At 38.0% G+C, this 15,698-nt stretch overlaps 2 protein-coding genes across 3 annotated transcripts; both read right to left on the bottom strand.

Annotated features, from left to right (window-relative positions):
* Positions 1 to 2,481: 2,481 nt before the first annotated feature.
* On the bottom strand, positions 2,482 to 8,619 carry ist1 (IST1 factor associated with ESCRT-III). Of its 2 annotated transcripts, none has more exons than XM_079244279.1 (10): positions 8,510 to 8,619; positions 7,878 to 7,978; positions 7,568 to 7,748; positions 7,394 to 7,481; positions 7,186 to 7,269; positions 6,966 to 7,076; positions 6,671 to 6,871; positions 6,126 to 6,227; positions 4,688 to 4,733; positions 2,482 to 4,385 (listed from the first exon to the last, which is right to left on the bottom strand). In XM_079244279.1, the coding sequence occupies exons 2-10, from the start codon at positions 7,963 to 7,965 to the stop codon at positions 4,219 to 4,221; spliced, it is 1,068 nt and encodes a 355-aa protein (XP_079100405.1). In that variant the 5' UTR covers positions 7,966 to 7,978; positions 8,510 to 8,619; the 3' UTR covers positions 2,482 to 4,218. The 2 variants fall into 2 exon arrangements, with proteins under 2 accessions (XP_079100405.1, XP_079100406.1); XM_079244280.1 differs by having other exon boundaries at positions 7,878 to 7,974; positions 8,510 to 8,589.
* Positions 8,620 to 9,152: 533 nt separating this feature from the next.
* mphosph10 (M-phase phosphoprotein 10 (U3 small nucleolar ribonucleoprotein)) lies at positions 9,153 to 15,684 on the bottom strand. The gene is made up of 11 exons (XM_079238701.1): positions 15,589 to 15,684; positions 13,829 to 14,489; positions 13,558 to 13,739; positions 13,300 to 13,465; positions 11,603 to 11,744; positions 11,386 to 11,453; positions 11,155 to 11,292; positions 10,955 to 11,065; positions 10,749 to 10,856; positions 10,433 to 10,663; positions 9,153 to 9,379 (listed from the first exon to the last, which is right to left on the bottom strand). Exons 1-11 carry the CDS (start codon positions 15,672 to 15,674, stop codon positions 9,230 to 9,232), a joined length of 2,043 nt encoding a protein of 680 aa, XP_079094827.1. The 5' UTR covers positions 15,675 to 15,684; the 3' UTR covers positions 9,153 to 9,229.
* Positions 15,685 to 15,698: the final 14 nt, after the last annotated feature.

Below are 15,698 nucleotides of genomic sequence, written 5' to 3'. Positions count from 1 at the left end.
GGTATTTGCATATGAACTGAATATCTGGATGTCTAAATAGTAGTGCGTCAGAATAAAGGAATATTTAAGTAACTCTTATTCAATGTAAATGCGTCACTAAATATCTATATAAATATATATAGCTTCTAGTTTTGAACAGTTGTTATTCATCTGCTGACATGTTGTTTATTTAATGCTGGGTAGCAAAATCAATCAAATTCCTTTACAAATGTTTTTTTTATACTTTTGGCTTAGGTTTGTAAAATAATAAAAATATTTATTATATTTAGGTAGTTTTGAGAAGTAAATGCAATTGTTGATCCAGTTTTATTTCAAATATATTGAGACACACATCGTTAGCATGTCATTATGTAGTTCATTGTCCATTTCTTAACTGTTTTGACTGTGTTTAATTGTTGTCTTATCATTGTGACTGGCATTTAATAGCTCTTCAATTACACACGAAAAACTGGATTTCAGCATGGAAAATGATTGAATCTCTCAGTTCCTGTAGTTTCAGTAAAAACAGTCCAGCTTTATTCTTACATCATTTTGTATATATTAACCACCATCACTGTAATAAATGCTGAAAGTTCATGTTATGCCTTTTGATCATTTATAGCTGCTTCTGTGAGATTCAGTCTGTCCTCCCTGAATGATTTATGTACCAGACCCAGCTACATTCATGTTTCTGCTTTGGGTTTGGGAATACATGCAGTCCCGTAGACACTTTACATTCCTGTGTTAGATATTTTGCGCCAAAATTGTAATCATAAATAACTTATTGATGAGGAGTGCATGATTTGGAATAAAGTTATCTTTGTGGAATTCTTGATTTCCCAAATCAGTCTGTGACTTCTGATAAAAAAAAAAAAGCACCAGCAGAGGATATAAAAAGTATTTTAATGTGACTATGACTGTATGGAGGCATTATATTAACAAAAGTTCAATTATATTAAGAAACCACATAATTGAAAAATAAAAATATATCTACTGCATTTATTTAACATACAACCTCTCAGAAAAGTCAAACTAACTCAATGTGGCAGCACACATGACTGATACTCTGGTTTTTACATCAAAATTAATATAAAAGTAAAGAATAGACTATCTTTTCAAGAATTTCTAATCCCTCCTAAGGAAAAACAGCTCTTTATTTACTTTGCCAGGTTCTGTAAGCCTGACTTGTACAAACTATCCAGTCTCAATTAAGACACAGAAAAACACTTACCGTTTCACTTATCAACTCAGCTCTGTTGTCATGACAGCAAGTGGTAATTTCCTTAACAAATAATGTCCACTAAGAGGAATAATCTGAAATGTCTGAGACACACTTTGTTTCTTTTGATTTGGTTTATACTATTAAATCACATCAACTCAGCCAGCCTTATTTTTTTGCACAGCAACAGATTAGACCCACATTTCCACCCAGATAATGGACTAATTCCCCATCCATTTCTTCCATCACAGCTGACAAAAGAAGCTACTTTCAATGTCACTGACATTTAAGAAAAAAAAAAAAGTTTCTGATTTACTTCTTTGCCTAGCCAAAAAAAAAAAAAAAATCAATCACATTCAAAGATGCTAGCCACAAATCACATTGTGTAACCCAATCAAAAGTTACAAATCCATATAGAGGGTTTTTGATGGTGACTTTATTTCGAAGGTGACATCTTGATTGAGAGCTAGTACAATAAGTCTTAAATGTCCATAAAAGTTCATTTCTTAAATGTGTCACAGTCTAGCCAGCATGAACAGGAAATGAGCTACAGATATGCTATAACAGTTATGTCATGCCTATCTTAAGTCAATGGTGAAAACTGGAAAAAGGCTTTTTTAGTTGATGTTTGCTTTTAAAGATCTTCCAGACATCTTGATCTAATATTCTTTATTTTGCACCCTGACCACAGCTTTGTAAAACTCATAAGGCAGGCTTTTTATCGACCACTCGTAGACATCCCGTTGCTTATACATGATTTGATTTGTAAAGCCTCTATGGATCTGCATATTAATAAGCAGAGAAAGTTTTATTCCGAAAAAAAGTCAAATAAAAAAGTAAATACATAGTAAAACAGTAAATGAAATAAATATTTTCATACAGCCTACCTTTCAGTTATTAAATTCATTTTCATTTATTTCAATGTATTTCTCCAGCCTCAGGTTTCCAGATCGTTTATCTAATTTTCCTAAACTGTAATAACATCTTTAATAATCTTTATTACCACCTGTTACACTCAACACTTCACATTATGTTACCAAAAGTTTACCATCTGCTTTTCTTTTTCTTTTTTTAAAGAACACTGTTTGTTAAATTATAATAAATTATCAGATTTCAAAAATGTCATTTATTCAGGCCTGGAAAATACTAGAAGCAGGTTTCATGTTTCCTGCCTCGGCAAAATGTCGGGTCGTTGTATCACCACTGCCCTCTGCTGGTTCATACCATACATTACTTTCGTATTTCTTGAATACAGATACAAAAAATGCTGAGACATCAATGTCTTCCAGTTCCAAACAGTCTTTTATTAGGTAATTTAGCATATATTGTGGAAAACTCATTGTTTTCCTACAAGACACACCTGTGTGTCTTAAGATACAGTGATGGAACAGTCCAACATAGAAAAGAAAACAAGCAGATCACAGCTCTGTAGTGTTATTTTCCTCTTTGCATCCTCCAACACAAGTTTAATCCCCTTTTAAAAAACAGTTTAAGAAAAAAAAAGGAAAAAAAACTAGTTCTCATACCTCCAGAAACTGCTGAATCATTTTACTCAAGGCCACTATTTACCATGCAAGCAGAGCTGGGTGTGGTTAGGTTACAGAAACGCAAGAAAACAAAAACCTTCTCGCTCCCTGTTTCCACAGGAAACAAACATCTACCCTTACTTACACAACAGACTTTTCTTTGCAACCAATGTACAAATTATATTTCTTTTTTGTTTTAATAGTGAATTTGTCATGGAAAAGCAAATACAGGCTGAAAACAGGTAACGTGACTGCAGTCTTCAATAACAAATGCTTAATCCCATCAGACTGTCAAGGCCTCAGATGAGAGATGAAAGCTAAGGCAAATGCAGCGGTGCGCACAAAGTACGAGACCCACGTGCATGATCACAAGGTACATAACAGGTGGAGGTTTGGTAACTTATGTCTGAAATGAAGTATTTAAAAAAAAGTGAGGATGTTTTGATAAAACTGACAATCAAAAAGGAAAAAAAAAAACTTTATTCTTATTTGAATAGTGTATATAAAACATATTTGTCAAATACTGGACAACCCCTGTCTGCTACACTCATTTTGCTATTCAGTTAATCATTTGTGTAAATAAATCAATCAATTAACCAATCTATACCACCGTGAATGAGTTATTTTTACAAATTCACTTGTTTGTCTCTCTTTACATCGTGTCCCACCACCTGGTAACAAACAAACAATTCCTGGAGGAGTCACCCATACACGTTCTCGAACATAGATGCAACCTTGATGTTTAAAAGCTCAGTGAGCAATGTGTGTGTGTTAGAAAATGTCCATTCCACAGTGACAAAAAACTGCATGACTGCGCAACACACAGGAAATATGGCTTTTACCTGTGTTCATACCTTTATGAAAATCTGAGTTAAGTGTTGGAGCCTCGCCTCTGAGAGAACACGGTGACTGAAGTGTGAATGCCTATGCCATGCTGAAAGCACAGCAGCCTGTCAAGCTGGTTTGACTGGTCTGAGACAGGACTGGGTGACACAGTGGCAAATTTCACAGCAACGTCATCATGTGCAAAGTAGAAAACAAAGTATATCCAGTAAAATGAGTCAAAAGGAAGGTTAAAACCTAAATTTAATCATACAGTTTATCAGACAGACAGATGGGAAAAGTTAAAAACCAGTGTGACTTCAATCGAAAAGGGGTGAACAGGGCTCAGCGACCAATTGATTGTATACAATGTGACACTTAGGAAGAAAAATATGCAAATTAAATGATTTTCTTTCTAACAGAGTTGGTTAGTGAGTGTCCACACCCTCAGTAAGTTGGTCTTATATGAGGTAAGAATATGTTTGTTAAATATCTATGTAAAATTACTTCACTGCAGAAAGGGGGGGGGGGGGGGGGGGGGGGGGGGGTACCAAAACCTGATATAAAGACTTAAATATTTCCCATTTCTCCTTCTCATCTGTGTAAGTTAAGACACAAGCCTCTCTATGTGTATGCGTGTGTATGTGTGAGGTTAGACCGAGTGTAAAACAATTAGGTCTTCTTCTTCAGCTCCTCAAACCTCCGTGTCAAATCATCAAAGTCGATATCATCAGAGGTGGTGGTGTTGCCGCCAAAGGAGGCCGTGGGGAGCGTGTCAGGAACTGAGGGAAGTTCTGGTAGGGCATTGTTGTCAAACATGTGAGATGAAGGACCAGGACCTGAAGAGAAACACAAAATTCATGCTGTCATATATCTGACAGCCAGCACAACAGCTGAAAATAATCAGCTGTGAGCCTCCAACTGGGGTTTGTGCCATCAGCACATTTAACAAGTATGCAATGGAGTCAGAATGAAGAACTACCACATAATAAGTGCTGCTGTGGAAAAGGGCATAATTGAATGATAGTCAATAGATGTACCCTGTTAACTGTCACTTTTCATCAGTTTTTTTTTAAATTATTATTATTATTAACCATATTTATGACGCACTGTATCTTTTAGCTGCTTGTGCAAAACTTACCTACAGCCTGGGAAGGAACAGAGGGTTTGTCAGTAAGGTCATCGATCTGAAACACAAAAAAATGCGTAAAGGTTCATGTCATTTTCATCCTAACATATATGTTATATTTTGTTAGTATTGACAAAGAATGATCAGCTGCGCTAAACGAAGCAGATAAAAAAAACCAACAGAAAAGATTCAAGTGCAGCGGATTATATCAGAAAAACCAGCACAGTCAGGTTGTGGCTTATTTTTAGCAGGAAGAAAGGCTAGCCTCACTGTTCAGATATGTCATTTATCTCTTTACTGTGGTCATGCTCACAGAATCAAATCATGCTCAAGTGGAAGCACTTTTAACCACAATACTGACAGTTATGGTGTGGAAATGTTGGCACAATGACAGTTTTCTTCAGTTTAGTTGTGCGTCTTACATGAAATCAAATGGATGCAACTGAAATGCAGACTTTAAGCTTAAAATTAAAGGAATTTGGTGAAAAAAACATTCACAATTTACCTGGAAATAAAGCGTAGTTGGATAAACTGTGAAAAATATTTCACTTTTTACACTTTGTAGAAATACAAAGTAATGTATGGGACCCAATGACATGACCAAAGAACGGCTTCCCTCTTTGGTGATGCTTTGTAATGCAGCTCTCTGTAGGAGTCATTTATGGGTTGAGAGCGCAGGTGACTGATTTGGTCACTACCAAATTAATTACACCCTTACACTGAATCCCTGATGGTCTGCTGGCTGCACACTCGAGCACCATCCAGTTAGTTGGGCTATATTTGGCTCACTGTAAGCAAACAGTATGTCCATTAAACATACCACAACTCATTGTACCTATTTCTGTCTTTGGTGGTATTATCAATGAACACCATGGAATTCCAATACCTGTTTTCTGTTTTCCACCTAAACTGTTGCTTCTAATGTTTCATTTGTCTCTGCTTGTCTTTGTGACCTAATGACTGAATGTTTATGCACACTGACAGCTTTTTTTAAAACAAAATATCAGTGCATTACAGCATTTGTTTTAAAATCAAATGTCACAAGTGGAATCACCACCACATCTTCTACCTTCTACAGTAACAAAGAAATGAAAAGATGTTATTTTTTTTTGTTTAAGGGCTGTGAATTCCTAAAGCTTTGGAGGTTAATACTCTCAAACTGAAGCTGAAAGTCTGCATTTCAATACCTCTTTTCAACTCATAACTTCAACTTGAAAATATGTTAACAACAAAAAAAAATGTGCCAGAGTCCAAACATATATATGACCTAACGTTATATCCACGAGGATGAAGCAGGCCCACTCAGAGAAACTGAAACAGCGTGGAAGCGAAGCAAAACTACAAGCAAGCCAAATAAACTGTCCTTCCCTGAGTGTCGCCCTGCCCTGTACGTCTGTCCATCTGTGGGAACAGGGGTGGGGGCATGGATGTGATGGGTTCAGTCACTTACAGACTCATATGTGGGTGGAGAAGTGGGGAGTTGAGGAGGCGGTCCTCCTCCCATGGGGTGCTGGAAGCTGTTGTAGTTTCCGACTGGAGTGTTGAAGGGTTCCTGGAGAACAAGAAAAGTTGAGTTTAAGTCTAAGGGAAGATGTTGATGACTCTGTCACTGCATACAGCATGATGTTTTACAAAGTTTAGTTATTTTCTGACCAAATATAATGCTCATATGCCATAATGCCATAATGCCTGCAAGCATAAGTCTGGATAGTAGATATAAATCAGTGTAAAATTTCCCAGGATAGCTGGTAAATGGACTTGCACTTAAATAGCGCCTTTCAAGTCATGCCGAACATTCAAAGTGCTTTACATGTCACAGTCACCCATTCACACACACACACTCATACCCCAAAAGGTTCAGTGTCTTGTCTAAGGACACGTAGGCATGCACGCAGTCAGGGAATCAATGGAGTCAATCCGCCAACCCTCTGGTTGGAAGATGACTGCTCTTCCACCTGAGTTACAGCCACACGCATAGAGTTGAAAACTACTCACTGCTCCTTTAGGAGGTGGATAGTTGAAAGCTGTCGGCATGGGCATGGGCATAGGCATGGGCATAGGCATGGGCATGGGCATAGCCATGGGCATGGCAGCAGCAGGAGCAGTGAAACCTCCACCACCTCCTCCCCCTCCCCCGGACTTTCTGTCATTGTCCACATCAATCAAGTCTGCCTCCTCTCCAGTACACACCTCGGGCTGTCGAGAGACAAAACATATGATGAATAAGTAAATAAACACAGAGCATAACTTTATCCTTGATACTCTGTGACAAAGTAACCTTTAAACATACCCGGACCATGGCGTCAGGTTCATACGGCACATTATAGTTCTTGGCGATCTCTATCAGGTAGCGCTCAACCAAAATCTTGGGAGGGGCCTCTACACTGAGTTTGTGCATCAGCTATAAACATTATCAGATAATTGAACAGATGATATTATGAGTAAGTAGGGGAAAGGTTCATGCAGTTTTAAACAGACTCATGGGCAATTGCTGAGAAAAAACAGCCTACTCTGTCGTTAACTGTGCCAATCTGGTTTGTCCTGCATAGCTTGCCGTACTCCTTGCTGTATTTTGCACATAGCTGTTCAGATACCTGAAAGAATCAGAAGAGATATGAATGTCAAGATCAGTCTGATAGCAACAAATGATCAGAGCTTGTTTAGTGTTATAGACAGAGCTGCTAGATCTATATTATACTGCATTTGGACAAAACTTACTATTTTTAGTTCAGACACTTCTGACTGGAGACGAGGTGCTGCCCAGATGAGAGTAGAAACGGCCTCCTGCAACCCTGGATCTAGTTCCCTAAGAGATTAGGGAATGTGGATAAGAAGTGCAACAAACTCTAAAAGCCTCATATTGATGTACACTGTGTTTGTTTCTCTACTCACTTCATGGACTGAATGAGGCCAAAGCGAGCCAACAGCAGATCACAGTAAAGCTCCAGGATCTCCATGGCTTCCACCAGATAGTCCTCTCTGATGATGTGCTCCACACGGATACGAGCTCGTTCATCTTTACCTGATGACAGGTAATCGGCGATCTCTTTCCTTGCTTTTTGGGCAAGCTCGGCTTTATTTTAAGTTTGTAGATGAGAGTGAGAAAAATCCACATTTCATTACTGTCACCTACAATTGCTTTAAAAAATTAAAACAAACAATGAAACTAATCTCAGGTGTAAGAATAAGAGGCAGGACTCACTTTTCTTTTTCTCTAGGAGTTTGAGTCGGTTTATAACCAGCCGCAGATTGACTCTTAGCCTCTCAGCTTTGAATCCTCCTCCCAGCATGATGGCAAACTATCTGGGAGCAAACAGGATGAGAAGAGCTGACTTCACACGGAAACATAAACCAACTCATGGAAGCCCTAACCCCACCTCCGATCCAATGAGTCACTCCATCATGTGAGCATGACCAGGTCATCCCAAATTAATTACACCACATATTTGACTCCAAACACATAAAACACACATATAAACACAGAAGGCATTGAACGCGACTTCAGCTAACTTCCTGAAACTGCGAATCAGTACTAGCTTTAGCCTGATAACAGCTAACAGGCCAATAATGCTGATTTAAGCGTACATGTCTCATATGCTCACATTTTATTCACTAGTTTGTCCATACTATTAAAGTTAAAAGCATTTGATTACACCAATTGTCAAATTTGACGGCTGGGTAGCTTTGCTTTGATGGACTCTTCTGCTAATGGTTAGCCTCCTAGCTCTGGTTGAACGCTAGCAAAACAAAAACTGATCGATCCAAGACACGAAAATTCGTCGAAAAGTTGGATCATTTAAAGAGAACAGAGGCAGAAAATGTGACAAATATTACCTGTAAATATGAGTCGAGTGCAAACACCAACTTATTTGTGTTTGTGTTCCGTCGCCTAGTTCACTTCCGTGATTATCTGCAGTGACGACATGGGGATTTTACCACAGGGGGCGTGGCCTGGGTGGGAAACAGATGTAGCAGGTGACTCCAGAGCCCCGTTTTACTGCTAAAATATATACTGTTCACATTAGGTTCCCTCTCATTAACAATTAAAAGCCCATAAACTCCCACAACATTACCAATTACTGTCATTAAACAGCTAGTTATGTTAGGTTGACCATTGTGGAGTAACTGTTGTGTTTTTGTTTTTTTGGGATATGGATCCTTCTGGGTCGGAAAATAAAATCAAAAATAAAAATAATAATGATGATGATAATGATAATAATAATAATAATAAGCAATTGTTAGCTGGGATTGAATGCATGGACACATGACGACATCCAGGATTTAAAAAATTAAATATCAGGTGTAAAGACGGTGTAATGACAAGACAACAAAAAGCTTTGAAGCGAGTAACCTATAAATTTGAATAAAGTTTAATGCTGGAGCAATTAACTTTTTTTTCCAGTCATCTCAAAAGTCTTAAAGAAGCCATACATAATGTGTTTACTGCAAAACACACTGACACATCTGTGTACTTGATTCATTTTAATGAAAATCTTTACATCAACTTTAAGGTTTAATACATGGCATCTTAAAAAAACAAACAAAAAACAGGCATTACAGCTTGAGTTTGCTGACAGAAATTTCTTTGTTTTTCTTTTTCTTTGAAGATTGGTCCTTTGCACTTTTGATCTGACTTTTCACCTGATCCTGCAGCTGAGAGAAGAAGGCTTGAGACGACCGTAGAGCTTTGTCCTTTCCCTCGTCCTGAAAACAAAGAACACAATTGGACAAATCACAATAGGAAAATATGTCATATGAAAGTCAACGCTGTTTGTTTGGTATGTAAAGGTGTGGCATGCCTGAATAGTACAAGGAATTCATATGGTTGCATGAAGTAGTCAATGTGCACATCAGCTGATTCAGGGCACAGCAGCGGTTTAACTGTGGACTCAATAATCTTGCTATACTGATTCGTTTCAGCATTGTGGTTAGGAGAGCGAAATGTTTAAAGTCTTGTACTTCCAATCTTGTTACACTAATAGTACAGCATTATTGTGAAGAGGTTTTAATCAAACAGTCAAATGTAAATTAGGTATAAGTAATGTCTGAAAAACATACTTTATACATTAGTTGTGTTAAATTTTTTTGGAATTTGATTGTACAAAGACTACACAAAGGACTACATGAAAAAGTTAAAAAGTCAGCTCCGGCAGAGCAACGTAAGGGATGTCAAGAATGAAAAAGGCTTGTGTGTCTGGACAGAGGTAATGAGCTGAACATGTTCTTCACTGGGTTCAGTTTACCACCAGTCTCCAGTTTTAGAAACTGAACCAGAACAAGGCTGCAGCTTGATACGGTGACACCTCCAGGCTTCTGAAAACATGCTAAAAAAAACTATGTTGGATTCAGTCTGCAAGTTTGGCACAGAGTAGATCTAATAATTCACTTTGTATGTTGAGATAATATTGAACTAATACGTAGTTTATTTAGTTTTCAGTAAATACACTTTAAAATTGGCAGTTTTTTGTTTTGAAACTGAAATCAGTTTCATGCTTTTTTCTCTTTTTGCTGCTAGCCCTTTCCTTACTTGCACTAACTTTGAACCAAGAGTCCCCTCTTGCTCTTTGCTATTTTGAAGGACTGTACACAAGTCTGTGTTGGTTGAATAGCAGAAATCTTTTAGTCCAGACCGCATGAGAGCATTAACAGCAAAGTCGCTTAAGTCAGTGTTCATGTAATCCAACTTTCTTTGTCTTCCAACTTCAGATTATGAATGCAAACTTTTCTTAGGAAAGTGGTCTACTAGAAAACCCTTACCTTCAGTAGTGTGGCTTTGCCTCCTTTCGTGAGTTTCTTCAGGTTTTCTGTGACTTCTGCCTTTGACGGTTTTTTGCTCTCACCAGTTGTGTTGGCCTCTCTAAGTTTCTGTCTCTTTTCTTTTTCTTTGATCTTCAGGCGCTTCACCTTCTTTTTGTGGCGTCTCTCACGCTTTTTGTCTGTTGTTGTCTTCTCAGCATCACCGAGTATATCTCCTGCTTTGTTCTTCTCCTTTAGGAAGAATAAAGTGTTTGAGACAAACTGCAAAACCACATTTTTATATCAAAATGACTGTTTGTATAAAATGATGGTAAACCTTGATTTCTTCTGGCGCGAGCAGCGTAGCATCGCTAACGCTGACTGGTGCCACCTCCTCCATGGTAATGGACGGTAAGTTAGACACAACTTTGACTTCAGGAACAGGCTGTGCAGAAAAAAACAAAAACATGACTGAATGGATCAGCAAATGCCTGCTTTTTTGTCAGAATTCTGACTATCTGGAAACATTCAAGCAGGACTCACTGGTTTTGGTGTGAAGTGGAAGTTGGATAGTGCATCCAACTTTAGAAAGAGTGTATCCATAAGTTTTTGTATTTCAACATGAGCAGGGTTTTCCTCCTCCTCTGTCTTTTGCTGGAAGAAGAAAAATGAAAACTAAATGGATGATGTACATGTCAACACCAACATTTAAAAAAAAAAAAAAAAAAAGTCACAAGTCAAACCTGAATCTGCTTTATGTATTCCTGTTCGTAGATTTCTGCTAGACTCTGCTTGCTCTTCTCATGGTCCAAAGTTAGCCTCTTCTTGTACTCAAAGACCTCCTCTTTAGGCTTCTCTTTACGGACCACGTCGTCAAACGCCTTACATTTAAAAGGAAGTAAAGGGCACTGGGTTATGAGTCTGGAAAATCTTGTATTTCCAAACCATACAACACACAAGCTACAGCGACTAACCTGGTCCTTAATTCTCTGTTTGATGATGTCTTCAAGCTGTAATGTGGTTTCCTCTGTGATGGTGGGAGCTAAAAACACACATTTATTTTCATACAGTTTTAAAGAAATTCTTGCTTTTTCAAAAGCAACCACAAATCTGAAAAGCATAATGCTTATGGGAACAATCGGACACATTTAAAATAAACTGTGCTGATCCAACATTTGAACGCTCTCTTACCCATTCTTGATGTCTGCTCAAACTCAACATCTTCTTCCAGCATGCTGTTCTCAGGACGGGTTTGTGCCGTCACCTCTCCCAGCAGCTGCCACGGCTTCTCTGAAAGAGCAGCTTTCTCTAGCTCCTCGATCTTCTGGGACATCTGTAGGGTGGAAAAAGCAACTGTTGCTACTCCTGAGATAAAAGCTGCCCTGTTTAGGACATTTGGTTAATTGGGATGTAAAAAAAATCCATCTAAAACTGATTCAGATGGTCATAATATACAAAGGTTTCAAATCACAAAAACAAGTGAGCTCTACTTTAACTCATATTTTTACTGCTGAGCCCCTGACAAACTAAAAGTCTGGGTTTTTCTCAGTCTAACAAAGTAAAATTTAGAGTGCATGTTAACCTGACAGTCAAAAACTGAATGTTTACTAAACTAAGGTTTTCAAAGTTGGACAACATCAACCAGATAAGTCAGATTTAACTTCTAAGTAAATATTCAGTCAAAGTCAAACTGGCCTTGATGCTCAATACATCCACATCACAAACTGGGCTTAAAACTGAAGGTAACAGAAGAGTCCAGTAAAGCAAAGAGGAAGCTGTTACAAAACAAACCTGTAAAGAACCACAACTGCTGGCATTAATCTCATTTGTAAATAGTCTAGCATACAGCCCCTGTGAAATGTCCAGTGCTGTCAAGCTGTGTAGTTTATTGCTCACCACAGGAACAATTTATCCCCATTATTTGTTTGTTAAATGTTTTCGTCTTATACCTAACTTAAAATTAAAACTAAAAGTTACAGAACAGAAAGGATCACATTACCGTCTATCCAAGGCTATGGTCACACTGTTGGTAAAAGTGGACCGAATTACTGTTTTATCTAATCAGATTGCTTTCTGATGGTCTAAACAGCACAAACCCTTAACAAAAAAAGAAACCCCCAAACTGGTTACATATGTTTCTCAAAATGACCTCAGTCTGAACACCTGTGTCACATCTCATGCAAGTTTCACGTCATTGAAGCACCATATGATTCAATGATCAATGCAGTGAGAGCACAGAGCAGGTACTCCTGGTTTGGGATCCCTGTTATAGATGCATTCAAATGCATGGAATATGTATCTTATCCCAAACAGTCATGGCTGTTTGGGATAAGATACATATTGCCTAATGTGCTGTAAACAAGGCAAAACTTGGCACTGAGGCACTTTAGCTTGCTACATACTCCACGAAAAGCGAGAACTTTGTTCTTGCTCTCCAGGATGCAAGAACAAGGAAAAAAAGAATCTCCATGAGAAGCTTAGTCTGCAATGGGGTTTTGCACCAGCTGTGTTTGTGTGTTTTAATGCCACATGTTGTAAAAATGTTCATAATTTCTCACCACTTCAATCAGCTGTTTTATTAAAACAATCCATTTTACCTGCAACAGCAAAAGTGCAGATCAGCAACCGTCCACTTCATGTTTTTATGTGTTAACCTTGCCCACCTCATAAGAAAAAAGTTCTGCAAACCTGAGAACTATCTTCAATTACATCCACGAGAACAAGAAAAAAAGTTCTGGCTTCTGGTGGAGTATGTAGCAGGCTTTACTGAGCTTATGAGCAAGTTGGGATGTTATGAGGCTGCTTAATTTTAAGAATGAAATGTTTCATTTGGTTAAAAAGGAAAGGTTATGGCAAATCAATATCAGCATCAGTTTAGAACTGGTTACCTTTTCTTGCCGTTTCTCAAATGAAGACTTCAATTCTGACTTTTCAGAACTTGAGGCTTTTCCTCCAAAAATGTCCTCAATGTCTTCCCCCTCACTGTCTTCATCACCAGAGAGATTAAAGGTCACTTTCTTATGAGATGCTTTAGAGTGACTTCTCTGCTCATCCCTGGCAAAAACAGACACAAACATGCTGGAATCAACCAAACAAGCGTCGCCCACACATGATTACAGATATTTCATAACGTTCATAGCACTTACTCATCATCACCCTCCTCTTCCTCATCAAAATCATCTTCTTCATCATCGATTTTTTCTTCGCCGTCTTCTTGGCTCGCATCCGTGTCATCTTCCTCTCCATCTGACTGCTCACCCATTTCAGCTGGCTCACTATCCACTGCATCAAAGAAGTCCTTGTACTTGAAATCTCTAGAGCTCTTTACCTGTTAAAATAAACAACAGTGAACATGTTACCTGTTTACTGTACCATCTCACTCTAATAATTAATGGAAATGTGTGATCAAATACATACTGTCTTTTTCTTCTGTTTTTTGGAAAAAATCTCATCCAAGTCAAGATCATCATCCTCATCAGAGGGCAAATCCTGAAAATAGTCTACATCATCGTCGTCCCCATCTTCCTTTCCCTCTTGCTTTTCCATAGTGTCAAGAAATGACTCCATCTCTGAAAGCTTGAAAAACTTATCATCGACTTCAGAAGGAACCACCTTTGTTTTGGAACTGGTCTTTCTGCTGTCTTTCTTCTGATTCTCTCGTTTCTCCAGAGAATCCACATCAAAATCAATATCAGAGTCTACCTCTGAGTAATCCTCTGAACCATCGTCTGCCTCCACGGGCTTTTTTTTTGGCCGTCTGTGTGGTTCCTCCTCCTTTCCTTCAAAGTCCTTTTCATTATCTGTTGTTTCTTCATCCTCTTCGTCATTCTCTTCCTCGTCTTCTGACAGTAGAGTTAATGTCTCGTCTGACAAGGCCTCACTGATGACATGATTTAAGTGTTTCAGCACAGCATCATTCTGCAGCTCCAGTTCCTGCCAAATTTGCTCTTCATCAAAGTTTTCCACCACCAGTTGAGGCAGCGGGCTACCTTTAATACCTGGAGGTTCCTGAGACTTGTGGAGGTCATATAGGGTCTTCGTGAGGGAGGTTAACTCAGCTGCCACTCCATCCTGAAGGCTGAAATAAGGAAATAAACAGCTAGTTTCTGGTCACGTGTACCATTAAAAGACAGTTTGGAGTGTTTTTATTTGTATTTTCAGAATTTGTTCAAAAGACACCCATGTATTGACTGCAGATTTTCAGTTTGTAATCTTCAATATAAAGATTTAAGCAATAACCTAGAGTGGTAGTGGAACATAGTATTTTACACAGTAATTGTACAATTTGTTTATTCTTTTAGCTTTTCTAAAAAAAATTAAAAAAATAAAATAAAAAGTTTTTCTAAAAGAATATATATAATATCAAGCAGAAATCTGAAAACCCAAATTCTTCCCACTGATTGCAATAAATTCGTGATCACATTATTAGATATCCATATATTGAGACACACACTGTGATTTCATTCACACATCTCTGTACACTTTTTTTTTTAACTCTTTTTTTTTTTTTTTTTTTTAAATTATTATTATTAATTTAAGTAGTCAATAACTGGTATCCCGTATTGTGAAATAACCTCAGTACAGTTTAAACCACGTGTAGCAGAATGAAGAGCACACATCACGGTTTAGCAGATGAATATGCGTGGAGTCAATCTGTACTTATTCTGTCAAACAATAATCTCGTCATTCACTCAGTCACAGCAGGACACACCGACATATATCGGCTCTAAAATCCAATGAGTCGTGCTGTAGTCCATGAAAGACCTTTGCAGTTGTTGTTCATTTTGCAATGTATGAAACGGCATTACGACAACACGATCCGTTTTATGCTCTATACCTTTTTCTAACATTATACCGACTGTACCTTTTACCTTTATAATCGCATCTTTCACACAAGCAGTTATATCAGCGGATCTCCAACCATAAAGGGCAGTAAAAAAAAAAATCATAGCTACACTTGGTTAAAATATAAATCGTTTAGTTAATCCGTACGTTAAAAACCGCATTCAAATGATTTGGTTTATAGTTGACAACCGCTAGACATACAGTACGCTAACCTGTGCTACCGCTACAGCTCCTGAAGTTAGCATTAGCCGGCGATTAAAAACATACATCTTCTCATGACAAATATGCAACAACACTAAACAAGTTTCACAACAAAAAAAATAAACACTTGCCTTAGAAAGTTCTCTGGCTGTGCTGTGCTGGTATTTACTTTTTTGACACACTCCTCCAACACACTCCATATATCTCTACTGGCCATGTTTCCCTCACATGGGTGACCCTC

Source organism: Telmatherina bonti (genome assembly GCF_933228915.1).
Source record: "Telmatherina bonti genome assembly, chromosome: 1".
Taxonomy (NCBI): domain Eukaryota; kingdom Metazoa; phylum Chordata; class Actinopteri; order Atheriniformes; family Telmatherinidae; genus Telmatherina; species Telmatherina bonti.
Note: the sequence above shows the minus strand (reverse complement) of the source record. Positions and strands in the feature narration are given on the sequence as shown.